This window comes from Watersipora subatra, chromosome 7 (genome assembly GCF_963576615.1).
Source record: "Watersipora subatra chromosome 7, tzWatSuba1.1, whole genome shotgun sequence".
In the NCBI taxonomy this organism is placed as follows: Eukaryota; Metazoa; Bryozoa; class Gymnolaemata; order Cheilostomatida; family Watersiporidae; genus Watersipora; species Watersipora subatra.
This window is the reverse complement of record NC_088714.1, coordinates 54,189,907-54,217,605: the sequence shown is the minus strand read 5'-3', so window position 1 is coordinate 54,217,605 and position 27,699 is coordinate 54,189,907. Positions and strand designations below refer to the sequence as shown.

General features: G+C 32.8%; 2 protein-coding genes across 2 annotated transcripts; both read right to left on the bottom strand.

Moving 5' to 3' along the window:
• Nucleotides 1–860: 860 nt before the first annotated feature.
• LOC137400238 (uncharacterized) lies at nucleotides 861–5,301 on the bottom strand. Its single transcript, XM_068086568.1, has 5 exons — nucleotides 5,284–5,301; nucleotides 4,418–4,502; nucleotides 2,644–2,841; nucleotides 1,687–1,859; nucleotides 861–1,252 (listed from the first exon to the last, which is right to left on the bottom strand). Exons 2-5 carry the CDS (start codon nucleotides 4,439–4,441, stop codon nucleotides 964–966), a joined length of 684 nt encoding a protein of 227 aa, XP_067942669.1. The 5' UTR covers nucleotides 4,442–4,502; nucleotides 5,284–5,301; the 3' UTR covers nucleotides 861–963.
• A 17,218-nt stretch (nucleotides 5,302–22,519) lies between these two features.
• LOC137400175 (uncharacterized) lies at nucleotides 22,520–26,962 on the bottom strand. Its single transcript, XM_068086492.1, has 5 exons — nucleotides 26,935–26,962; nucleotides 26,070–26,142; nucleotides 24,303–24,500; nucleotides 23,346–23,518; nucleotides 22,520–22,911 (listed from the first exon to the last, which is right to left on the bottom strand). Exons 2-5 carry the CDS (start codon nucleotides 26,091–26,093, stop codon nucleotides 22,623–22,625), a joined length of 684 nt encoding a protein of 227 aa, XP_067942593.1. The 5' UTR covers nucleotides 26,094–26,142; nucleotides 26,935–26,962; the 3' UTR covers nucleotides 22,520–22,622.
• Nucleotides 26,963–27,699: the final 737 nt, after the last annotated feature.

Genomic DNA, 27,699 nt, shown 5'->3' with positions numbered 1-27,699 from the left:
GGGAAAAGCATCAATACTAGCAATTCTTGCCTTCATATCGTAACAATTATGGTGGAAGCCACACAACTGTAAAGTGTCAGTAAACTCCATCTCAAATAATAATATTCTACTTATAAGAATATGAGTGCTAAGCTTGTTGATAAAGCTTCAAAAACCCCCAGTTATATAGTTGATCAGTATGTACACTAATAACTGTAAACCCACCGTTATATAGTTGATCAGTATGCACACTAGTAACTGTAAACCCACGGTTATATAGTTGATCAGTATGTACACTAGTAACTGTAAACCCACGGTTATATAGTTGATCAGTATGTACACTAGTAACTGTAAACCTTACGGTTATATAGTTGATCAGTATGTACACTAGTAACTGTAAACCCACGGTTATATAGTTGATCAGTATGTACACTAGTAACTGTAAACCCATGGTTATATAGTTGATCAGTAAGCACATTAGTAACTGTATTTTTTTGATTCAGCAATACTGAGATGAGTTAAAAATTTAAGCCCTTTGCTGCTCTAGAGTAAAACAGTTTTAACTCTGTTTACTATAAGTTATCTGTACTCAAGGGAGTGTTGATGTACTGTTAAGTCAGCTATAAAATCTTTAGCATATGGTAATAATCAAATCAAACGGAACTAATAACCTAACGAGGGGAAAGGCCGTAATTTGTTTTAAGGAGTTCAACCTCAACCTGTTGTTTGCATGTCAGGTATTCTAGACTACTAAGCTACGGCTGCTCTGTAAATAATGTAATTACATCATAAAAAGTATGACGTGAAACAATTAGTTGCCATGGCAACTTTTATGCAACTACAACAACAGACAAAAAGAAAAAAACATGAGTGCTGTCTCTCTGCTTGGCTTCGATTTATTATAGATTTTGTTTGTTATTGTATACATCGTTCCATCTATACAAAAACATGAACATGTTTATCATTTTTACTTTTGGCTAGGTTTCAAAGTCTCTTAGCCATGCAGGCGCATTTAGTGTGCTCGTCTCGAATATCTTTAGGAATAGAACCATAAAGCTTGTAGGTATCTTTATAAACAAACTCGCCAATCACCTCAAACCCTGCATTAGCAGCAATTCTCTGAGCATAAGAGTTGGTGAATGTACCAGATGCTAGAGACAGGCCCATAGCGCTAGCCTCTTTTAAACTCCGATGCACCAGTCTGCTCGCTATCCCCTTTCCTCTGTAATCTTTAGCCACTGACAGACTCAACAAATAGAAGGTCTTGTCTACTCTGTAAATAAAGATTTATACTCAGTGTTTCGCGAGTAAACAAAACGTTTTTATTTATTTTTTGGAATAGATTAAAAAAAAGCAAAATATAAAGTTTATTACTCAAGTACATAGAACTAGATCATTCATTTAACTTAAGTTAAACTCTTGCGCAAGCTTACAATCGGTTTATACTTGATATTCACCGTAGTAAGTCTGATCATTTGAAATGGTAGTTTACTTCAAACTCACGATGCAGCTTTCACTCAATTCTACATGTAATAAAAAACTAATCTACAAACTAACTAATCTCTGTAATAGCTTTAGAAAAATTTGCCAAATTATACTTGAAAAATGAAAACAATGAGATGTATGTACAACAACTTATATAAGAAAATATTTTGCAATTTATATGTACTCTGTCTGACAGCCATCAAGTAACTCAGTTGCACTTACTTGTATGTTTCACAAGGGTTTGCTGTACGAGTTAACAACCAATATTCTTTGAATGCTTTCATTTCCTCTTCAGAGATATCGTCAAAGTTGAGGTCTTCTATCCTAGGACCAGTTCTCCCAGGTGCGATTGGGCCTTTTGCATACCTCACATCATTGATGAGAAATCCTGCTAGCTAATAAGAAAACTATGGTAGAGAAATAATAGGCAAGGTGAGTATTGGGTATACAAGCATCTAGAGTCTTCTTTTAGACTTATTTTAGTGCAAATATTCCGAGTCAACAATGTCACAAATCACAGATTGCCTTTTGAAACCTTTTTCCAGCAATTTGGAAAAATTGCTGGAAATCTAACTTAAAAATTTTACGGTTGGCCGCAAGATGCTGTTCGAATATATAGAAGTTGCCATCAAAGTTATAACATGCTGACTAAATGGCATTCCAATGCGATGACTTTCTATTTTCTGTGTATGCCAGACCTATAGAACAAGTTGGCCATTTTAAAAATGCAAAGGGAGACAAAACGAATCGTCTGAAACAGTCAATCCGCCGTGGTCTGTAAGAAATAATGTCATTAATATGCCATTAGTACCCTATATAATGTAAAAACTCTCAGTACTGTCTGTCTCAAAATAGCATCTATGGAATAAATCTTTATGTAGAACTTGCAGCGCATAATTATGTAGTATCTGAGAGTTATCTTTTCGCTGCCTTTAAATGTAGCAATAACTCTTAATTTAAAATGCTTTTGCAGTTTTCTAATTTCACAAAAATGTTGAATTAATAAATATAAAAACTAATGATGCTTCTAGTCATATCAAAGCTTGTATTCCAATTGTATAGTGAGCTACTTGATAGAAAAATTGATGTTTCATTCAATCCAGCTGAACTAATAATTATATCAAAACAAAGATATCAGCGGACTTGACTATTTATAGCATCCATTTTGCATTATCTTGCCTTGTTCTCTTGCAAATCCCACGCAGTCAGGATTGGAGCCTCTACCTCCCTCACAAGTCCTTCTAGCACCTGCTCTAGATTTTTCTTCCCATTACCTGTGACAAGGCCTGGGATGGCAGAACTAACTGTTTCGTTGGTCCGAAAACTCAAAAAACCATCAATAAGCTTTTTCCATGATTCCCCTTTTGTCTCCATTATCTGCCAACAGAAAGTTAATTATGTCTGATAAGAATGTAATACTCACAATGTAGTTTGTTCTCAATTAAACAATTACGACTGATCTTAAAAATTACAGAGTACCAGTTAGTTATCTTACATAAAGCCTTCCGTGGAAGTTCACTAATATTGACAGAAAATGTTTGAACCATTGAATCTAACAGCTATGGTGTAATGAAATAACTCGCACAATAGTTGTTAGATTCAACGGCTGAACCATTTTTCGTGAATAATAACAAGTTTCTTTTTGCATTTGGCCAAAAGAACAATTTTACAACTGAAAAATTTTGAGCTTTTTTCCAATGTATACTAGTAACAACATAACATAAAACAACTTCATTTAAATTCAACCAAATTGTTTTTCTAAAATGGCTGAGATGAACAAGACTACACCTTTTTATCTATGCATATGCGTAGTGGAGCATTGCTGCACACATAAATGCATATCCAGTTTTTGTGCAGTACTCTGCTTACATTGTATTGAAAGGGTGAATAGCAACTCCAAAAGGTGCTACCACTTAATATTATGCCTTGAAAATATGTTTACTGAAATTGAGAACTGTGAATGTATGTCACAAAATTTTATTTCTAAACAACCCTCTCTTACTCTAAATTAGATGTTTTAGAAGTGACAAGCAAATCAATCAGAAGTTTGCCATACATATGTATTTACTTCAAGCAACATTTTTTGCAAATATAATATAATTATAAATAAATTTTCTAGCAATATAATTTGATAGAGATTAATAAAAAATTCTGTCGATCTTTAAATTTTAAAAAATTGACCTTTATGTAAACAAAACAATAAGATTGAACTCTGACCTAATAGTATGTAAACTACAATAAATATGCTATAATAAAAACTAACTATAATAAATATGAACACACTTTCCATAAATTGCTGCCATCTTCTGAGCATCAGTGCTTGTTTGTTTGGTATTAAAGGTTGCTTTGCAACAAAATTCACATTACAGTTATTTGGTACCAAAAGATTTACCATGTCTTACTCTGTTGTGTTGTAGGTGCAAAATATGTGAAAATGTGATTACAAGCTCTTAAACGCTCAAAAAACGAACAGTTAATCGCCGCTATCACAAGACCGCCATAGATTAGAATCTCTTTCCAAAACGGCTCAAATGGGATGTAGTTGTACACGTTGGCTTCTGTTTACACTTTACACTTTGCACTTACATATTACACTGTAATGTGAAATTTTTTGCAAGCCAACCTTTAACCTACAAGCTAAAATACTTACACGTGGGTGTCAAACTAGGGAAATAGTCAATGAATTATGACTAGCGCTGTTACCATTTAATTATGATTTTATTGTAAAAGCTTCACTTTTTTGGCAAGTTAAAACAAATCTTTGTAAAAATCAACTAGCAAACAAAAAATTAAAAATCCAGTTTATTATTTCATAAAAAATGTGGTAAACAGCAAAATAATTATAGGAACTGAAAGCTTTGATAATTGACAAGATACAAATATTTTAAAGTTTTTACTCAACAGTTGGATGAAATATGAAATATATTTGTTAAAAGATTCAGAGTTATCCTACCCTGATTTCGATGTTGTCAGCCATTTCTTCTATTGCTTTATAAAGCAGGTAATTCTTAAATGAACTGTCCAATCTGCAAAGATATCTGCAATCAAACAATAACTACTATTACCATTATGTAACAAGTGGCTGTCATCTTTTGAAACCACACGGTAACCTAAATGAGTTGAAAAGCAAATAACAAATGAAATTTAGTGAAAGCATGAGTTAGGACTCATCGCTTGTGCGTTTGGACCTGAACTCATCTCAAACATAATCAAGTTGTTTTCTTACTATAAGAAGCGGGAAACATGAAGTCTATATACAAATAAAACTCTGATCTGATATGAAACCCTCGCACTGTAGAAATAACATACATGTATATGGTAATTAAAATGTTTTATAAAATATTGATTCGTTCAGGTTTTGATCTCATGACATTCAAATCTACCAACTGCAATAATCGATCGCCTTCTAAAATTGTGCGACTATCATTACAATAATAAGAGTTGTGTTTCGCGACTAAAATATTCTCATGTGAGAAAAGAGTTAGCAGAACAGACTGCCAGAGTTCCATGTGTTACCTTTAGCTTAGTTAATGTCAAAAACAGGCCCCCCTACTAACAATACTGGGTTCACCTGGCAATCTTAGAACTTTTTGTTACTCTTATAAATGCCCTCTGACCTCTCTGATTAGAACCTGAAGGATGCACCTTCTCATGCATGAAAAACCATTGCCCTCAATGAACTTGTTCTTGGATTGTTGTCATGAAAGCACCGTAGCAACTTGTATTGAAATTGAAAAAAGATCGAGCCTCACCAGACCTACTAGTTACTGCTAATATTTTATAAGACCTCCATAACTAGTGAAGATTACAGAAGTTTACCTGCTGCGTATCCAAGCTGTAGCCTGGTCTGTCAGATAGTTTATATAACTATAACTACAGATCAATGACTGAAACCTAATCTGAAATCTAAATAATGTTGACCTTTTGACCTAATGACCTAAGCTATATATCGTGACAGGCATTAAACTTGTTAGAAGTTTAGAACTAACATTCCAGACATCCCTAAGGCTTATGTTTATATTACTGTCATGGGAGTCTTCTTTTATTACAGGGCACTTACAGCAGTTAATGGCTTATCTACTAAGGAGTTATAACCAGTTGATTTAGTCAAACAAACACGTCTCTTCATGAAATTGCGGATATGATGAGTGATGAAAGGAATTTTGGTTATTAAACCATAAATGAGGTATAAGGTTTAGTGATTTGTGTGAAAGCAAAAATGTAATGAAAAGTCAAGCAGATTGCAAATATGATTTGAGTATTTTCAACATCAAATATCTAAAGACACATTCAGCTCCTCAGCATTAAGGCCGTTTAGATATTGATCATAACTGTTCATATCAGGTAGCGTAACCAAAAAAACATAATTTTTGAAAGCACTCTAAGCGGTCTTTATCAGTTTTATGCAAGGGCCTTTTCTCACTAACTGGACCAAGGGTTGTTACAGCCAAAAAGGCTGGAAAAATCAGTACTCTGCATAGCAGTTGTTTCGCTTAGGTTAAAACTCAGAAAATCTCAATAATTCAGCTTGCCTCTATTGGAATATTTTATTGCTAAGTTGATCATTTGACAATTAGTGTTGACACTAATTAACATGACACTAGTGTTACACGCTAAATATCTTTGTCGCATTTTTCATCTTCGTGGCAAGTAAATCGTTTCAAACGTCGCATATTTAATTTTTCGAAGCAATTCAAACCTCCGATTCAAGAGGGGGTATTTTTAAAAACATCATATCAACAAAGAAGTACTGCGTATGATGTAAAAAGCAGCATTCATATTATTGCACAAATCTTTGCAATCGGAGGTTGGATTTTCATCGTCTTCATTGGTGACATCCTTACAGCATCTTTACAGCATCTTTAAAAAAATTAAATTATTTTAATAATTTTAATACATTTTCAAAAACTACTTTTTAAAATAACAGCAAATTAAAAAGAAAAATTTCTCGCACATTTTGACATTGCCATTTGACCTGAGATGCATTTTAATCGTGTCAGCCGCAATATAAAATATGTGCCCAACTGTAGCTAAAATCGCAACAGGCTAATGTAGAAAACGTGGAGTTGTGCGACAATTTTTTCGTAGCACGTAAACTCAACAGCTACGAAGAATTGGGAGTTGTGCGGCCACTCCTGCGAACCATGTAAATACATCTTCCTAATTCCTACGATCAAAACTACAACTTCGAAGCTCAAAAATTTGCAGCATGTAGTGAATGTGTGTCAGCTATGTGTCGTACAATACATTGAGTACATAATTAAAATGTTATTTCCACAAGCAGATGTTGTTAATTCTACTTTGCCACTTAACATGTAAGCAGCTCTCTATACATCTATAGAGAAATAGCGAGCATAATAAAAGCCTCAAACAATAGCTTGCAAATGTTTATTTCATACATTTCAATAGTGGTTGCATTTAGAATTGAGCAAGGGTTAGAGAAGTTGCCAATATCATAGTAAAAATGGTGAGTGCCATAGCGACCATTATTACATACTAGTGCCCTGGCAGTCTATAAGAGTTATGAGTGCCGTGAGAGATCGTCAGGCAAGCCCAATAAACCACAGAGAGTAAAATTGTGTACCACTATTCTCATATGTTGGAAGGTGGATAATTAGTCCATGTACAAAAATGATATGCCCTGATTTTGGGTGTTGATGGATCGAATCCTGTATGATACATTTTTTGCCATTCTTCAACCAGTCTTAAAGACGGATAAACATGGCTCTTGATGGATCGAATCCTGTATGATACACTTTTTGCCATTCTTCAACCAGTCTTAAAGACGGATAAACATGGCTCTTGATGCAATAAAAATTACTAGATGACCAGTACACTGTAACACTGTACACTGTGGCACTGTACACTGTAACACTGTACACTGTGACACTGTACACTGTACATTGTGACACTGTACACTGTGACACTGTACACTGTGACACTGTACACTGTGACACTGTACACTGTGACACTGTGACACTGTACACTGTGATACATTATGGAAGTTTAGGCTCCATATATAACTCTTTGCGAGTTATCCTTCCTTTTTGTATAAAACGATTATTCTTGAGTATACAGTGCACCCTCAGGATGCCATTACCCTGATTAACAATTTTTTCCCGTTATGAAGTTGATCATGGGGAGGTTTTCACATCATCATACAAATTTTACTTCACTATACGAATTCAAGAAAATTTTCGCTCTCAGTTCAAATTTGGCAGTTGGTTTGCTCATTACATACGTCAAACTAACGAAAGTTAGGAAGAGATACAATGACCGATTTCTCTCAGGTTAGCATTCCATGTGGAGAGATTTTATTAAAAGTGCAAAAGTGACAGCAAATATTCATTTTTAGCGTTATATTTACTGTAAACCTTTATTTGGCACACCTATATAACTACGAGTATCTATACTTAATCTGAGACCGATACAAATGTTACAGGATGAAGGAAAAAATGATTTCTATGACAACAAAGTTGGAGATCATAAATAAATAGGAAGAAGGGGCCTGTATAGTTAATATTGCCAAGGAATATGATCACAACCAATCAACAATTGCGACTAAATATTATTAAAAACAAAAAATCCATGAAAGCAAGCAAAGCAAGCTCAGGGAAGAGCTTATGACTGATGACTTGAAGGAGTTGGAGGCCACGCACGGGATCGCCATTCAAGAATAGAAAATTTTAGTGGTAGCGAGGAAGTAGAAGAGGTAGAATAACCTACTCTGGTAAAAATCAAAAAAGCTAGAAGTTTGTATGAAAACCTTCCTAGGTTCATTGAAAATATACATCCAGAAAAAGTTTTCACAGGCCGTATTGCGGTGTTATGGCTAGATGTGGAGAAAATATGTTAAGCATAACTAATCCGAATCCACACACAACATCAGTGTTGAATTTGCTTGTCATTTAATTCTATTTGGACTATGTTTAGTTTGTGTAGTTTTGTTTAGCTTGTGGGAACTAATTTGATTATTACTGGTTCAGGTGCAAGTGAAGGTGTTAAGCTATCGTAAGCAATACTGATCTTACCAATAAAAGATACTTCTTTATTTTATAAGTTCATTAATTGAAATACACAACTAACAGAATTCTAAACAATAATATTAAGGACAAAAGGTTAAAACAGCCAATAAATTTACATCCTTACTCGAACGGTCATTCATGTTTGCTTGCTCAGTTCATACGGCTGCAAGTTTCAACAGTAAAATGAGAATCATGGCAGTCCTTGTATGTAGAGGCTCGGTAGTTGAGATAAGGAAATTGAAGAAGGTCAGCTGACGGTAGAGAATAAGGCTTCATAGGTAGGGAAAGGATAGAGGCCGAGAGAAGAGAAGGGGAGGCTCCCAAAAACAGAGGAATGCACCTTAGCAGACTGAGGGCGCCTCAGCAGGTCCTTCAGGAAGGAGAGAGATAGATAGATTGATCGATTGTTAGACAGACAGGTGCTGAGTCGCTGGAGCTGTTCTCTTTTATACGTGTCTCTGTTAGCCTGTGAGTAGCTTCTGTTGTTTATGTTGCCTAGGGTTAGCAATTGAGTGAAATTTTTCTAAGTATGTTATCGGAGTAAAATTACTAGAAATGATGACTGACTCCAATTGTCTTGGTTGTGTCTGGTACATGTCTGATATCTTTTAACGGTCTTTTGGTATGTCAATTGATGTCTCTTTTTTCATGAGCTACTTCCACAGGAGGTTTCTAAGTTGCTTGTAGATGAGTACGTAATAAATGTCTTTATGGCTGGTCCTCTGATGTATTAGGTGTGTCATGTTGTTGTAATAATGCGTATATCTCTGGTGTTTACGCGTTTCTTCGTTATGCTATCTGCTTTTGCTAATACTTCTATACAACAACGGACAATGTTAATGAAAGGTACATAAGCTATTTTAGAGAAGTGTTGAGGAGTCGTCAGATACAGACTTCATTAGATAGATTTCTTTTAAAAAGAAAGTGTTTAAAAGCGGAGATGATGACAGTGAATTTAATAACAAGCTAGAGATGAAAGCGCGCCTGAAGAAGCGCTTTTAGATCAAGTTTTGAAATTTTTTTTTTAATTTCAAGTGTTTAATTTATTGATGAGGATTGGTACACAAAAACAGTTCTGTACGATGTGTGTATAATGTATTTCATTATTTATCTTCTTTGTGTGTCATGTTTTTCATGTTTTATTCATTTGAATGAATGTTTTATTTCATGTTTATTAATGTTTTATTTATTTCATTTTTATTTTTTGTTCTATTTCTTGTTTAATTATGTTTTTGTAGGAGGGCATAATTTCTACCACGTAAATACAAATCATCGGATGTATGCAACTCATATATAACTAGCTACTCAAGATAGTTGACACATCCATATTACCTTCTAGCAATCGTGTTTAGTAGATTTACTGTAACACTGATTTAGTATAATAAAAGACTTTGATACACTTGAGTCACAATTTTTAAAACTGTTTATTGCCAACTTGCTAGTATTAGAATACTAATAACTAGTAGACTATATAAGATGACTTACTGTGGCTAATATAGTCACAGTAAGTCACAATAAACTTACAAGATTAATATATTCATGTAACATACTTGTATAACAATATGAGTGTTAGTTCTTTAGAGCCGACTTAATGAAAGTTATTAGTGTGTTTCTACATTGAAATTTATTCGGTGATTTACAACATCTTCATCTGATAAAATTAAAGTACTTTGCTACACTACTTCAAGGAACTTGAAAACTGTGTAATGTGCACCAGCTGTAATGAAATGAGTGTTTATGTACTTTTAAGTCAGTCATAAACTCGTTCACATGTGGAGTTAATCAAATGACATGACACTAATGGCTTAACAAGTAGGTCACCAGAAGGTCACAAAACTGAAATGCCTATGTCGTTAACCAATTGCTAAAAATTAACTGAATAGACCAAAGGTTGCTGCCATGCGATGTTTTGTTGCTAATTCTTGGAAATGGTTTATTCTCTTCACTCATCTGTTAATATATTTTCTTCAACCTTTAATTCATTTTTATTGCTAGTAAGTTGCTTATATTAAAATCCGTTGCTACAGTAATAGCGCTATTCTATAATTACGTTTTCTTTATTCCAATATTAGCCCATTAAGAGGCAGATAATGAGTGCAACTGTCAGTCTAAGCCCAATTCCTCTAATTATTAGATACTTAAACATTGTAGGTTCAACTCGCTGTTAAGTTTTATTCCAATCCTTTCTGTTAACTACACCTAAAATATCAATCAGAGCAGTGAACTAAAATTGAACCAGATGCACCTGTAATGGTTGGTAACAATACATTTGTTTCTACAAAAGTTTTTATTGGCCACCAGCCAATAACATCTGTGTATGGTTGTTTTGATTGACTCTGCCTGTTACCAGAAGCTTTTAAAAATAGCACGATACTCCGAAAGTTGCCAAAAAACGATTTCTTAATTATTCATTTTAGCGATTACCAAAAAATAAAAACTCACATATCGCAGAGTACCTTTTAGACTCCTGTTTGTGCTAACATACTTAAAGTCATTGTATTTTGTTTTGCTCTACTTTTTGCAAGCGAATGACTCATCATGAAGAACAGTGATTTATTTAGGAACCTCTTGTTTCATAATCCATGTGTTTCAGTTTAATAAAAAGTGCTGCATTTATGCTGAAACATTGCAAAAATACTTTTTGATTTCAAGCAAAAAGTATTTTTAAGTTCCTTAATTTCGAAAGTATGTCAATTGAAGCTTTTAGTAGACTTTGCAATAAGTGACGCTTGATCGCTTGAGAACCGAACGCTAGTTCAATGTGTTGCGACTGCGGTTCCACGCATGAAACTGTATAGACATAAACTGTAGCAGACATCCTTTGTTCAAAACATGCTCTCTATGCAAAGTTAGCTACACAGGTCATTAAAACAATTATTGTATTTGAATAGCACCACTTTCAGACATCCTATATGAAGGCAGCATAGAACAATGGTGACTATGAAATAAAATAGTCAAAAATTACTATTTAAATCATATTAATGATGACATGTTGAGCAATTTTTGAACTTCTAATTATGTGCTTGTAACACTGGTAGCAGTTGAAGCATTTAAATACAGAAACATTAAAAAAGCAAATGCCATGCTAAACTTTGTTACTACTATACATCACAGACACCCCATAAATTACCCTATAAACTTACGTCTGTAAGGCAGCTATGAGTTCGCATACTAGCAAAATGAATTTTTTCAGATATCTTGAGTCTGCTAATTTAATTATACTAAAAAAAACAAATTTTTACAAGCAACAAATCAATAAAATGGCAGAATTAAATTTAGTAGCAACACATAATCTCTTTTTCAAATCCTCTAACATCAATGAGCACATATATTGTTTAAATAACGAACTTCTCGCTATTCAAAACTGGTGCACTTCTAACAAACTCACCTTAAATGTTGATAAGACTAATTTCATGTTACTAAAACACCCCCAAAATAAATTTCATCTGGATAACACTCATCCCTTTTTCATTTTCAACAAACTAATTTGTCAAAAAGATCACACTAAATTCTTAGGTACTTTCATTGATTCTAATCTCACTTGGAAAAAACACATCGAATATTTACTAAAAAAACTGAGACCCTTATCAGGCTTACTCTACCGCACATCTAAATATTTACCCCGCAAACCTCTGCTTGTATTATACAATTCTATGGTTAATTCTAAACTTTCATATTGCATTGAGAGATGGGGCAATGCACCTCCTACCCATCTTACAAATTTAATAACACTTCAAAAACGCATGATAAGAACCATTCACAAAAAAATTTGCCTCACTCACACCAAACCTCTTTTCAAATCATCATCCATACTACCTCTCAGTTCACCATATTCATATCGTGTTATACCTTTAGTTCATCAAGAATTTCATTGTAATTACATCCCTCGCACAATACATCAAACCCGTTTCTCAAATTCCTGTCTAAATCTCTCACAATCTTCTTCCCGTGCAGGCCATCGCAGGGTGGATTTCCAACAAGCTTTTTTTGGAATCAACTCCCTAAGTCTATTAAAGGCATAGATAAAATGGCCAGTTTCAAGAGAGAACTCAGGTTGTATCTTTTTGACATGTGAATAAAACCAATGACGACAAGCCCAACGCCCCGACTAGCTATGCTATTGCGTATTATGGGTTTCATCACTCCTCCATCTTTTTTTTTACTCAACTAACTTTGTTGATGAAAATAAATCACAAATCACAAAATCTTTATAGATGAAAGTCTTATAAATTTGGCAAAAATCTTTTTAAAGGAAACCAGCAATATTTGAATTACTTCATTACTACCATTGACTGCTTATTATCAGCATCTATCTGCCAGCATCTATCAGCTACCATCACAGCTTACAAATTACGTGCTAAAACTTTGAGTTAAGGCGAATTAATACAAGCTTGATTTTAAAGCAATGGTGTCACAGTTCCTGAAATTTTTATAGTATATAACATAATATTACTTTGTCTTGAAGTAAATATCCCTTTTCAACAAGTTACAATCTCTTATCAGATGCTTTGATAAGCTGTCTTTTGTCATCATGATTATATATAATAAATATGATATGATGAGTATAAGTATATAAATAGATAATGAATATCAAAAATAATATTGTAAAATATTTCAGGCTATACTATAGGTTATTTAAATTGCTAAAATATATCATAGACTCAGGGCTATAAAATTAACCTTTTGACTCTCCATCTTGCACGACCCACGCGTACCTGATTTAATAATAAGAACATTATTGCTAAAGCGGTTTTGCAATATTGATTCCATATCAGAAGTAAAAAACTCTTGAATCAGTTGATCAGTTTTAAATTTCAACATTATTAAATTTTTTTTGTTAACAAAAGGTGCTTTTGCACTATTTGAACTGACATTTAAACTCGATTATATGTGAGGTTATTGACTTTTAATGGTATAATCTGTTACAGATGCTTATCCTTATAGGCCGCTATACACGTGATATCCATAAAATTGGTTGGAATTTCTACTTGTAGCCAATGAGTATGATACGCTTCAATAGGGCATATTGCTCACCTATGACACTAACAATAATTTCTTCGTTAAAATACCGCTATTTTACGAGTTATCAGTACTTGATATATGCAGCAGTTTGTTACTTTACTTCCCATACAATTTCATTTTTTTTATTAAAAAATATAGGTTAAAAGTTGAACTTTAAGTTGAAAGTAGAGTGATTTTGAAGAAGAACACTTATTACACCAAGTTTTTGATACTTTCCTTCATGCGCTTGTATTAGTATTAATTGCACATGTTATTACGTAAAGAAGAATTATTTGCAAGCAGAACAAAAGCTGATGAGTGTACTACTAATCTATTAAATTCAACTATATTTTGTTAAATCATTATAGGCAGTATAGTTATATCTAAAAAGTTTAGAACATACTACTATTTGTATTATCTATCTGCCAAAATTGTAATTGAGCTGAGTCAGTCCTAATGATGACAAAATCATAGTATTTTTACTGATATCTTTGCATCTATTATTAAATTTCTACAAAAATTATAATTTACATATATATTACCACAGTAATTTCTAGTGGGTACACACTCGCTTCAAGATTATATATCATTGTGGTAGCATCTCGAAGTGCTGATTTTTTTATTTAGTAAAAAGTTGGTGTGTCAAGATTACTGGCATGATAAATAATGAACACTAAGGTGTTATTCTTATTCTTATAATTGGTTTTCAAAAGCTTTTTTGACCCATTTTAAATACGTATCATACGCTTTTAAATATTGTTTGTCTGAATTTACTTATAACTGAAAAGTACTCTTTTATAATTTAATATTCAGAGTTTGTTCGTCAGCAGGATGTTGATTAGATACACTAAAAATTACACTGTACAAGCGATGATTCATATAGATAACTGTAACAGTCATGTTACAGTTATCTATATAACTCATACTACTATTATTGGTACTCATGTTAGACTTGAACACTAATTATATTTACTAGTAGCTCGAGATAAGTTTCACAATTATGAAATGCAAAAACTTCATCATAGTTACAGACGAAATATTTAGGAAGTTTTTTGCAAACTTACACATATTTAAGCCGGTGCTTTAGCAATGATGCTATCAGACCTTTTTAAAGATTTATCAAATAACCAAAGCAATCTAGCTAAAGTCATATAAACTTTACAGCATGGGTAAGTTAAACCAGAAGCTCTTTGTGTTAGATCAAGTAGCTGAGATTAGTTAATTTTGAGATGAAAAAGTTTTTTTTAATTACGAATTAAGTACTTCATCCACTTTTCTAGCTTTGACACTGTTCAAAAAGTTTCCAATTTATTCAAAACAACTTCAACCGTTTACATACTGATAGTTTTAATTCTTACTTCACTACATTATTAAAATTACTTCTAATTAATCAATACCATTTGCCAATGTGTATCACTTTTAATTTTTATGCAAAACTTTAAATTCGATCAAAAAACTTGGAAAGGCTTACATTTTCAGTTCTGTTTTAATTTTTTTAATTTGTAAATATAAAAGTGTGAAAAATTTAGTGAATTTGACTATTTATAAATTGAATGCTAAAAATATATTTTGTAACTAATACAAAAGTTCTATTGTGGGCTTGCATAAGCTGAACTAGCAAGCATTGTCTTACGTTCATATACTGTAATTTAGTTGTTACTCATGCAATGATTTTATTGAAATGTTTTATTTGTAGATATTCAACACTTCTTACTTTTGGTTTTGAGTTCTGTGCATGCTGATACGATCAATGATTTGTTTCTTTCCTCCTCTATATCAAGGTTAGTATGGCTCCATCAAGCTACCATCCATGATTTTTTATTGACAATTAAATCTAAAATTGTTTAATTCACAGAAAGATTTAGATAGTACCATTAATACTGCTCACTACCTACAGGAAAAATATGTCCGTAATAAGAATAAAAAGACAGAATGAGGAGTACTTTTTTAATAAACTGAGTGGAAGTGACCAGAGGAGGGTTCGTAGACTTGCTGATAGAATTCTCCATCAACTTACAGAAGCCAAAGACAAATATGTGAGTTCATTAGATGAAGTGAGTTAGTTTTTTGTTAATATATTAATGAAACAACTTGTGAAAATAAACTTAAAAAATTTTAAATGAAAATTTAACTAATTTTACATTTAAAACATTTCGTAACTTAGAAATAGAATTTTTACAAAACATTACTTTGTATATTGTCATCTTACCACATAATTATCTTTGAAAGCATTTTCAAAATTTTTTTTTCTTCAAAAAATCAGTTTTGAGTAGCCTTGTATAACAAACAATATGCATGTATGTTGGGCAACTAAGGCTCACTAGTTTGTCAACAATACTTTGAATATTGGTAAATTTTTTATTGATCTATATCATCAAGCGTATCAGTCTCATAGGCTGTTACAAGATATGAGTAAAGATAAAACTTTAAGTCAAGTACCGCTATAAAGTCTGAACAGTTAAAGATTATCTGCCCATGCAGTCAGTTAAATTGACAATGATCAGGTTCTGATTTTGTCAAATTTTAACATGACATAGTTTGCCATGCCAAAAATTAGTTCATTAATTATTAAAATTTAGTAAATTAATTATTAAAATGAATTCAGCGAACTAATCTGCTTCTAATAATAATGTTATTTATTGTAATAATATAGATCGTTTTATTTTTAGGAAGAACAATTTGGGGCTGCTCCAAAAGTCTATGCTGAATGTGGCTACCCCGACCATGGCCATGCATCTGTTAGTAAAATATGTTAAATGATAATACGCATGTAAAGACAGATTAATATCACACAACATATGTCATGTCAAAATTTCATGCTATAGAAAACCATAATATAGTTTGCAGAATATATTCCAAGTTTAATCATTTAACTGGTACGCTTATGAAACTCACAATCAAAGATCTAGTTGATGCTCACCTGTAATCACACAAAATCACATGTTTGTATTAACGTAGTTAACCAAATCTAAAATCTAATTACTGGATGTTGTAGCATGGGAATGGTACAGCTCTTGTTAGACATGTGAGAGACTTCAAATGTGAAATCGACATGGCAGACAACCGTAAGTTTTTAACACTTCGAGGATTTGGAGCGCAAAACAGAGCACATCTCTCAAACGACCTTCAACTCTTCATAGAATATGTTGAAATAACTTTTGGTGATGATTACATACCACCAACTGCCTGTGCAAATGTAAGTAGGAACATTGTCCTAACTCTCTTTCATACACAATTGGGTTAATATGTCAGTTTCATCATGTTCATTCTAGATGTTTAGCCATATATTTAGTCTTTTTTCGTCCAAATTTGGCAACATTTTCTAAATATGTTATTTCTACTATGTTAAGTTTTAACTCAAATGTCATGCTCAAAGCTTTAAAATTCTTATCAAGCCTCACAAGAATTCTCCTAAGAGAGCCTTTTAAAAAGTCTCTCACTCAAAGAACTGTCTCATTATTGAAAATATATTTACCTTCACTAAATAAAGTTAGGTTGGTTTTGTTCATGTTGATTGTGAAGAACAAGAAAATATTCTAAAAACTGCTAATTATTAAGCAAGGATTTACATAGAATCACTAACTTCATAACTATATGTTTATACAGAGAGAATGCTCAACTGAAGGAGATTGCATTTATGAACAGCTGGATATATTTCACCCGCTTATGATTTGTATCACCAGCTATTTGTACAAATGATTTCTCTCCATATTTCTTATTTTCTATGCTCTTTTACACCTGTTGTTTCATGCTAGAAGCTGCAGCTCTATGTTACAGTTTTTGAAGTGGTTTAGAAAATATTTTGTAGTCACTAACAACAGTTGTTTAATTTTTGCAAACAGAAATATTCAAACAGACTAGAAAAAACTTTAATTCACTCTCTAAATTGTAGTCATCAAACATTATACATTATGAATATTTTTGTTCAATTTCTATGTTTTTCTTACGTTTTACTAAGTACATCATTTTTAATTTCAAGTTTTAGTGTTACTATTTTTTTCTTTGTATTCTCTTACTCTTATGAAATGATAATAATAAATTATTAACAACTTCGGGGTACTCCCCTAATAAAAGTAAAGAAGTTTGTTAAATATTTCAAGACAAGATTTTATAATAAATATCAAAAATTATCATACTTGAACTGTTGACACCTTGAAACTCATTTTACAGCTTGACCTAATTTCTCAAGCTTATGAAACATTCTATTTAATAGGTTCACAAAATAGAAAGGTCTCCTTTTTTACAGAATTTACTATAATCAACATGAGAAAGAGAATTAAATATTCTCACCGTTTTAGTATTTTGTTTTTTACAAACTTTGATGACTATACTCAACGTATTATGTTATAAACCTGATCAATTATATACACACTTTGTAATAACTTATAATTTTACAAGTTGTAGCTGATTGGTTAGGTAAAACTAAAAGTACTACTCCTGAGGTTGTGTTACTTGAACACCAGTTTAGTAATTCAGTTTGTAGACTAGCAACAGAACAATAGCTATATGTACTCAGCAAATACTTAAACCACATGTACACAGGTCAATAACCATAGCCACATGTACACTGGCCAAGGGTATAGTCACATATATCAAGGTCAATAATATATTGGTTAATTTTATGGTCTTGTCATTCCATCCAACATGCTACATAGTCATAAGTTGCAACATATTACTTTAGATTAAAAACATTAATTACAGTTAAAAAAGGAAAACCCTAAATACATTCAATTCTGGAACAGTTTATGATACCAATGTAGCAAAAATCGCTAGTAATATAAGACAGTCCCAAAGAAATTGGAACACACTATTTTTCTCCAAAAATCTACTATATAAACGGCAATCGTTGTCTGTCTGCGTGTGTGTTTGATTGTCCGCCTTATAGAGGACCGTACTTTTCGGACTATTACCCGCTACCAGGTATCTAGGGCGCGTTAACGAGAATCTCAGGTTAGTACACGCCTCTATACATAACCTATTAATCGTTTGCCGTTTCCCCACAAAAATGATGTAATAATTACAACTCGATGGCTTTCTTTTAGCTTCATGACACGCAATGCTTTTTGTCCTCGACGTATTAGGGCTGATTCGTTTTCGGCAAAATGATATCGACAATAGACTCTCTCGATATTAGAATTAAGCGATTAAATTTTATTAACTCTATGAAACACGATGACGTCTTTGTGAACCTCTATTTCTGGCTTTTCTTAAGGTTCAATTGCTAAAACGCTGTTAAGGTCACAACTTTTCACGCGGACTATTGTACTATCTCAAACAGGAATAGCATCTAGATTCTCTCACCTTCGATCAGACAAAGACACTACAATATTTTATTTTTACATAACATATCGTCGTATTCAGAGTTTTGATGGATAGCTGTTGGTGGAACAGTAACTATTTTATACACAAACTTCTATGCAAGAATTGTTATTATTAATTCAACAAGTTCACGAATTTTACTTTGTTTTTTTTCAGTTTGTAATAATTGTATCATTACCAAATCATCTCATATTGTAATCATAACAGAACAGACTCAATTTAATTATTACTTGCTAATTATTTTACTGTTACATCTAAACCCTTTATAGTCGTTTTATTTGTAAAATTTATTTGACCCGAACGAAACATTTTTCTCATGATATGAAGTTTAAAAGTTGTTTGACAAAGTGAGTTTGAAACCCTTTACAGTTGTTTTAGGTAGAATGGCAAATGTTGTTTTATGTTAAATACAAATTAGTTTTCGGTTGTTTTTTTATTACCCAGGCAACGCTGGGTTGTACAGCTAGATTTATTAGCTTACACATCTTTCCTTTTAAACCTAACCAGTTGGCTTTTTGTAATTAATTTCACATTTTACAACAAAGATTACTGTAAGATTTATCGTGTAAGATTGTTAGTATCAGTTATTCTCCATTCTCTTATATTTACACAAATTTACATACTTTGAGAAATATATATATATATATATATATAAATTTAAATTTTCTTATTGCATTTATAAACTTTTTATGACTTTTGAAGTTTATAATATAAGTTTTTTAAAGTTTGATTCATCACTGTTATTATTTCAACTTGCATTCTTTTAAACATAATTTGAGTATCGTGTTTGAAGTTTAAACATTATTCATTTTCCTATCACTGTTATTATTATTTGATTAGTTTCCAATCTTTATTATTATTATTATTCCTTTATTCAACCATTTTTAGCAGACATTGTTTGAATAAAATTTCAACTACAAAATACTATATTCTGTCATATTTTCAGTAACGTCGTATTCAAAGAATTGATAGATAGTTTCTGGTGGGACAGTAACCTTTTTATACCCACACACTTTTATGCATGAATTGCTACTATTAACTCGACATATTCATGATTTTTATTTTGTTTTCTCAGTTTGTATTAATTGTATCATTACCGTATCATCTTTTATTGTAATTGTTGCAAAACCGACTTAATTTAGCTATTACTTGCTAATTATTTGAAATTTACATCTAATCCCTTTTACAATTGTTTTATTTTTTTGAATTTATTAGACTAGCAGGAAACCTTTTCCTCATGATATGAAGTTTGAAAGTTACAGCTGTTTGACTAAGTTTGATAAACTTTACACTGTTTTTATTTTCTCTCAAATTATTTCAACTACAAAAAACACTTTTCTCATAATAGGTTACCTATCATGTTTTCTCATGTTACCTACGTAGTTTGAATGTTAGAATGGCAAATGTTGTTATATATGTTAAAAATACAAATAGATTTTCTGTGCAAAGACTTTTTTATTACCCGGGTACAAGTACAGCTTATAATGTAAAATGTTGAAAAAATACCTTACCGAAGTTGTTTTCTCGCCTTGAAGCGGATTAAAATTTACATTATTCTATTTCAATGGGGAAAATTATTTTGGATCTCGAACTTCTAGAACTGATTATGTTCGAGAACTGAGGACGCTGGAAGTTATGAAATTTTAAATTTACATCGGTTTGGAAACCTTTAAAGTTGTTTTATTTATTTTTAAATCAGTTGTCCTGCACAAAACTTTTTCCTCATGATATGAAGTTTGAAAGTTGTAGTTGTTTGAAAAAGTTTGAAAACCTTTACAGTTGTTTTGTTTTCTGTCTTAATTTATTTCAAATACACAAAACACTTCTTTCATGATATGTAGTTTGAAAGTTAGAATGGCAAGTGTTGTTAAACGTTAGATACGAATCAATTTTCTGTGCAAAGACTTTTTTTACTACCAAGGCAACGCCGGGTAGCACATCTAGGCTTGGGCCATGGCGTCACTCGAGGATTTGCGGGAGACATTTTTTGCCCCGAGTACAGCAAGAGTCTCCAGGCGTGGCTTTCCAGATGAATGAGTTGGCGAGTGCGAGGCAATTGATTGCAAAGCAATTGAGTGCTAGGCGATTGATTGCGAGTGCGAGGCGATTGGTTGCGAGACGATTGGTTGCGAGAGCAAGGTGATTGATTGCAAGGCGAGTGCAAGGTGGCTGATTGCAAGGCCGAGTGCGAGGCGATTGATTGCAAGTGCGAAGCGATTGATTGCGAGGTGAGTGCAAAAGCACGATTGTCAACTGCGAGGCGGGTAAAGACTGTTCAGCCGAGGCGGGGGCTCAGCGGCAGAAGTGCGCAATCGTCAACTGCAAATATAGACGGGTATAAATGGATACATGAATCTAGACACATGAATCTAGGGTATTTACTAGATTTTACACGCATCTAGCTGTAAAACACATTGCAGATTTCCGTTGTTCTCCCCAACATTGACATGTATATATTAATGCATACTCTGATCAGGACAATTTCAGTAGACTGCATATTTGGAGTTGTTTTACAGTATGAAGGACAACTCTCAATAAACCTTTTGCTGCACGGGAATCTGCTCCTGTAGGCGGGTAATGCAGCTAATAGATAAATAAATAACGCCCTCAGTACATACAAACCTTGCAGTCATTGTGCTAACAAGTTGGTAAAAATTGCTTGCACACATGTTTGTTAGTAAACTCTAAATGAAATAACAGCCTATTTAAAATAACATGGGTGTTAGTTTGTTAAGGATCATAGTAATGCTTAAAAGTGACAAATCAGGTAACCTACAAAAAATATGTTTAAATGATACAAAGTTTTACATCATAGTTTTGCTTTACGAAGACATTCATTTGAGCTAAAAAGGGAAAAGCATCAATACTAGCAATTCTTGCCTTCATATCGTAACAATTATGGTGGAAGCCACACAACTGTAAAGTGTCAGTAAACTCCATCTCAAATAATAATATTCTACTTATAAGAATATGAGTGCTAAGCTTGTTGATAAAGCTTCAAAAACCCCCAGTTATATAGTTGATCAGTATGTACACTAATAACTGTAAACCCACCGTTATATAGTTGATCAGTATGCACACTAGTAACTGTAAACCCACGGTTATATAGTTGATCAGTATGTACACTAGTAACTGTAAACCCACGGTTATATAGTTGATCAGTATGTACACTAGTAACTGTAAACCTTACGGTTATATAGTTGATCAGTATGTACACTAGTAACTGTAAACCCACGGTTATATAGTTGATCAGTATGTACACTAGTAACTGTAAACCCATGGTTATATAGTTGATCAGTAAGCACATTAGTAACTGTATTTTTTTGATTCAGCAATACTGAGATGAGTTAAAAATTTAAGCCCTTTGCTGCTCTAGAGTAAAACAGTTTTAACTCTGTTTACTATAAGTTATCTGTACTCAAGGGAGTGTTGATGTACTGTTAAGTCAGCTATAAAATCTTTAGCATATGGTAATAATCAAATCAAACGGAACTAATAACCTAACGAGGGGAAAGGCCGTAATTTGTTTTAAGGAGTTCAACCTCAACCTGTTGTTTGCATGTCAGGTATTCTAGACTACTAAGCTACGGCTGCTCTGTAAATAATGTAATTACATCATAAAAAGTATGACGTGAAACAATTAGTTGCCATGGCAACTTTTATGCAACTACAACAACAGACAAAAAGAAAAAAACATGAGTGCTGTCTCTCTGCTTGGCTTCGATTTATTATAGATTTTGTTTGTTATTGTATACATCGTTCCATCTATACAAAAACATGAACATGTTTATCATTTTTACTTTTGGCTAGGTTTCAAAGTCTCTTAGCCATGCAGGCGCATTTAGTGTGCTCGTCTCGAATATCTTTAGGAATAGAACCATAAAGCTTGTAGGTATCTTTATAAACAAACTCGCCAATCACCTCAAACCCTGCATTAGCAGCAATTCTCTGAGCATAAGAGTTGGTGAATGTACCAGATGCTAGAGACAGGCCCATAGCGCTAGCCTCTTTTAAACTCCGATGCACCAGTCTGCTCGCTATCCCCTTTCCTCTGTAATCTTTAGCCACTGACAGACTCAACAAATAGAAGGTCTTGTCTACTCTGTAAATAAAGATTTATACTCAGTGTTTCGCGAGTAAACAAAACGTTTTTATTTATTTTTTGGAATAGATTAAAAAAAAGCAAAATATAAAGTATATTACTCAAGTACATAGAACTAGATCATTCATTTAACTTAAGTTAAACTCTTGTGAAAGCTTACAATCGGTTTATACTTGATATTCACCGTAGTAAGTCTGATCATTTGAAATGGTAGTTTACTTCAAACTCACGATGCAGCTTTCACTCAATTCTACATGTAATAAAAAACTAATCTACAAACTAACTAATCTCTGTAATAGCTTTAGAAAAATTTGCCAAATTATACTTGAAAAATGAAAACAATGAGATGTATGTACAACAACTTATATAAGAAAATATTTTGCAATTTATATGTACTCTGTCTGACAGCCATCAAGTAACTCAGTTGCACTTACTTGTATGTTTCACAAGGGTTTGCTGTACGAGTTAACAACCAATATTCTTTGAATGCTTTCATTTCCTCTTCAGAGATATCGTCAAAGTTGAGGTCTTCTATCCTAGGACCAGTTCTCCCAGGTGCGATTGGGCCTTTTGCATACCTCACATCATTGATGAGAAATCCTGCTAGCTAATAAGAAAACTATGGTAGAGAAATAATAGGCAAGGTGAGTATTGGGTATACAAGCATCTAGAGTCTTCTTTTAGACTTATTTTAGTGCAAATATTCCGAGTCAACAATGTCACAAATCACAGATTGCCTTTTGAAACCTTTTTCCAGCAATTTGGAAAAATTGCTGGAAATCTAACTTAAAAAGTTTACGGTTGGCCGCAAGATGCTGTTCGAATATATAGAAGTTGCAATCAAAGTTATAACATGCTGACTAAATGGCATTCCAATGCGACGACTTTCTATTTTCTGTGTATGCCAGACCTATAGAACAAGTTGGCCATTTTAAAAATGCAAAGGGAGACAAAACGAATCGTCTGAAACAGTCAATCCGCCGTGGTCTGTAAGAAATAATGTCATTAATATGCCATTAGTACCCTATATAATGTAAAAACTCTCAGTACTGTCTGTCTCAAAATAGCATCTATGGAATAAATCTTTATGTAGAACTCGCAGCGCATAATTATGTAGTATCTGAGAGTTATCTTTTCGCTGCCTTTAAATGTAGCAATAACTCTTAATTTAAAATCCTTTTGCAGTTTTCTAATTTCACAAAAATGTTAAATTAATAAATATAAAAACTAATGATGCTTCTAGTCATATCAAAGCTTGTATTCCAATTGTATAGTGAGCTACTTGATAGAAAAATTGATGTTTCATTCAATCCAGCTGAACTAATAATTATATCAAAACAAAGATATCAGCGGACTTGACTATTTATAGCATCCATTTTGCATTATCTTGCCTTGTTCTCTTGCAAATCCCACGCAGTCAGGATTGGAGCCTCTACCTCCCTCACAAGTCCTTCTAGCACCTGCTCTAGATTTTTTTTCCCATTACCTGTGACAAGGCCTGGGATGGCAGAACTAACTGTTTCGTTGGTCCGAAAACTCAAAAAACCATCAATAAGTTTTTTCCATGATTCACCTTTTGTCTCCATTATCTGCCAACAGAAAGTTAATTATGTCTGATAAGAATATAATACTCACAATGTAGTTTGTTCTCTATTAAACAATTACGACTGACCTTAAAATTTACAGAGTACCAGTTAGTTATCTTACATAAAGCCTTCCGTGAAAGTTCACTAATATTTACAGAAAATGTTTGAACCATTGAATCTAACAGCTATGGTGTAATGAAATAACTCACACAATAGTTGTTAGATTCAACGGCTGAACCATTTTTCGTGAATAATAACAAGTTTCTTTTTGCATTTGGCCAAAAGAACAATTTTACAACTGAAAAGTTTTGAACTTTTTTCCAATGTATACTAGTAACAACATAACATAAAACAACTTCATTTAAATTCAACCAAATTGTTTTTCTAAAATGGCTGAGATGAACAAGACTACACCTTTTTATCTATGCATATGCGTAGTGGAGCATTGCTGCACACATAAATGCATATCCAGTTTTTGTGCAGTACTCTGCTTACATTGTATTGAAAGGGTGAATAGCAACTCCAAAAGGTGCTACCACTTAATATTATGCCTTGAAAATATGTTTACTGAAATTGAGAACTGTGAATGTATGTCACAAAATTTTATTTCTAAACAACCCTCTCTTACTCTAAATTAGATGTTTTAGAAGGGACAAGCAAATCAATCAAAAGTTTGCCATACATATGTATTTACTTCAAGCAACATTTTTTGCAAATATAATATAATTATAAATAAATTTTCTAGCAATATAATTTGATAGAGATTAATAAAAAATTCTGTCGATCTTTAAATTTTAAAAAATTGACCTCTATGTAAACAAAACAATAAGATTGAACTCTGACCTAATAGTATGTAAACTACAATAAATATGCTATAATAAAAACTAACTATAATAAATATGAACACACTTTCCATAAATTGCTGCCATCTTCTGAGCATCAGTGCTTGCTTGTTTGGTATTAAAGGTTGCCTTGCAACAAAATTCACATTACAGTTATTTGGTATCAAAAGATTTACCATGTCTTACTCTGTTGTGTTGTAGGTGCAAAATATGTGAAAATGTGATTACAAGCTCTTAAACGCTCAAAAAACGAACAGTTAATCGCCGCTATCACAAGACCGCCATAGATTAGAATCTCTTTCCAAAACGGCTCAAATGGGATGTAGTTGTACACGTTGGCTTCTGTTTACACTTTACACTTTTCACTTACATATTACACTGTAATGTGAAATTTTTTGCAAGTCAATCTTTAACCTACAAGCTAAAATACTTACACGTGGGTGTCAAACTAGGGAAATAGTCAATGAATTATGACTAGCGCTGTTACCATTTAATTATGATTTTATTGTAAAAGCTTCACTTTTTTGGCAAGTTAAAACAAATCTTTGTAAAAATCAACTAGCAAACAAAAAATTAAAAATCCAGTTTATTATTTCATAAAAAATGTGGTAAACAGCAAAATAATTATAGGAACTGAAAGCTTTGATAATTGACAAGATACAAATATTTTAAAGTTTTTACTCAACAGTTGGATGAAATATATTTGTTAAAAGATTCAGAGTTATCCTACCCTGATTTCGATGTTGTCAGCCATTTCTTCTATTGCTTTATAAAGCAGGTAATTCTTAAATGAACTGTCCAATCTGCAAAGATATCTGCAATCAAACAATAACTACTATTACCATTATGTAACAAGTGGCTGTCATCTTTTGACACCACACGGTAACCTGAATGAGTTGAAAAGCAAATAACAAATGAAATTTAGTGAAAGCATGAGTTAAGACTCATCGCTTGTGCGTTTGGACCTGAACTCATCTCAAACATAATCAAGTTGTTTTCTTACTATAAGAAGCGGAAAACATGAAGTCTATATACAAATAAAACTCTGATCTGATATGAAACCCTCGCACTGTAAAAATAACATACATGTATATGGTAATTAAAATGTTTTATAAAATATTGATTCGTTCAGGTTTTGATCTCATGACATTCAAATCTACCAACTGCAATAATCGATCGCCTTCTAAAATTGTGCGACTATCATTACAATAATAAGAGTTGTGTTTCGTGACTAAAATATTCTCATGTGAGAAAAGAGTTAGCAGAACAGACTGCCAGAGTTCCATGTGTTACCTTTAGCTTAGTTAATGTCAAAAACAGGCCCTCTACTAACAATACTGGGTTCACCTGGCAATCTTAGAACTTTTTGTTACCCTTATAAATGCCCTCTGACCTCTCTAATTAGAACCTGAAGGATGCACCTTCTCATGCATGAAAAACCATTGCCCTCAATGAACTTGTTTTTGGATTGTTGTCATGAAAGCACCGTAGCAACTTGTATTAAAATTGAAAAAAGATCGAGCCTCACCAGACCTACTAGTTACTGCTAATATTTTATAAGACCTCCATAACTATTGAAGATTACAGAAGTTTACCTGCTGCGTATCCAAGCTGTAGCCCTGGTCTGTCAGATAGTTTATATAACTATAACTACAGATCAATGACTGAAACCTAATCTGAAATCTAAATAATGTTGACCTTTTGACCTAATGACCTAAGCTATATATCGTGACAGGCATTAAACTTGTTAGAAGTTTAGAACTAACATTCCAGACATCCCTGAGGCTTATGTTTATATTCCTGTCATGGGAGTCTTCTTTTATTACAGGGCACTTACAGCAGTTCATAGCTTATCTACTAAGGAGTTATAACCAGTTGATTTAGTCAAACAAACACGTCTCTTCATGAAATTGCGGATATGATGAGTGATGAAAGGAATTTTGGTTATTAAACCATAAATAAGGTAGAAGGTTTAGTGATTTGTGTGAAAGCAAAAATTTAATGAAAAGTCAAGCAGATTGCAGATATGATTTGAGTATTTTCAACATCAAATATCTAAAACAAATTCAGCTCCTCAGTATTAAGGCCTTTTAGATATTGATCATAACTTTTCATATCAGGTAGCATAACCAAAAAAACATAATTTTTGAAAGCACTCCAAGTGGTCTCTACCTGGTTTATGCAAGGATCTTTTCTCACTAACTGGACCAAGGGTTGTTACAGCCAAAAAGGCTGGAAAAATCAGTACTCTGCATAGCAGTTGTTTCGCTTAGGTTAAAACTCAGAAAATCTCAATAATTCAACTTGCCTCTATTGGAATATTTTATTGCTAAGTTGATCATTTGACAATTAGTGTTGAC

Bases quoted from the DNA above. Each gene is read 5' to 3' on its own strand.
- LOC137400238 (XM_068086568.1), bottom strand. From the start codon at position 4,441: ATGGCTGACAACATCGAAATCAGG. The intron at 1,860-2,643 runs GCAAGATAATGC...TTTTCTTATTAG, and splicing joins GGGATTTGCAAGAGAACAAG to CTAGCAGGATTTCTCATCAA. The intron at 1,253-1,686 runs GTAAGTGCAACT...CTTTATTTACAG, and splicing joins AACCCTTGTGAAACATACAA to AGTAGACAAGACCTTCTATT.
- LOC137400175 (XM_068086492.1), bottom strand. From the start codon at position 26,093: ATGGCTGACAACATCGAAATCAGG. The intron at 24,501-26,069 runs GTAGGATAACTC...TTCTGTTGGCAG, and splicing joins CTGACAACATCGAAATCAGG to ATAATGGAGACAAAAGGTGA. The intron at 23,519-24,302 runs GCAAGATAATGC...TTTTCTTATTAG, and splicing joins GGGATTTGCAAGAGAACAAG to CTAGCAGGATTTCTCATCAA.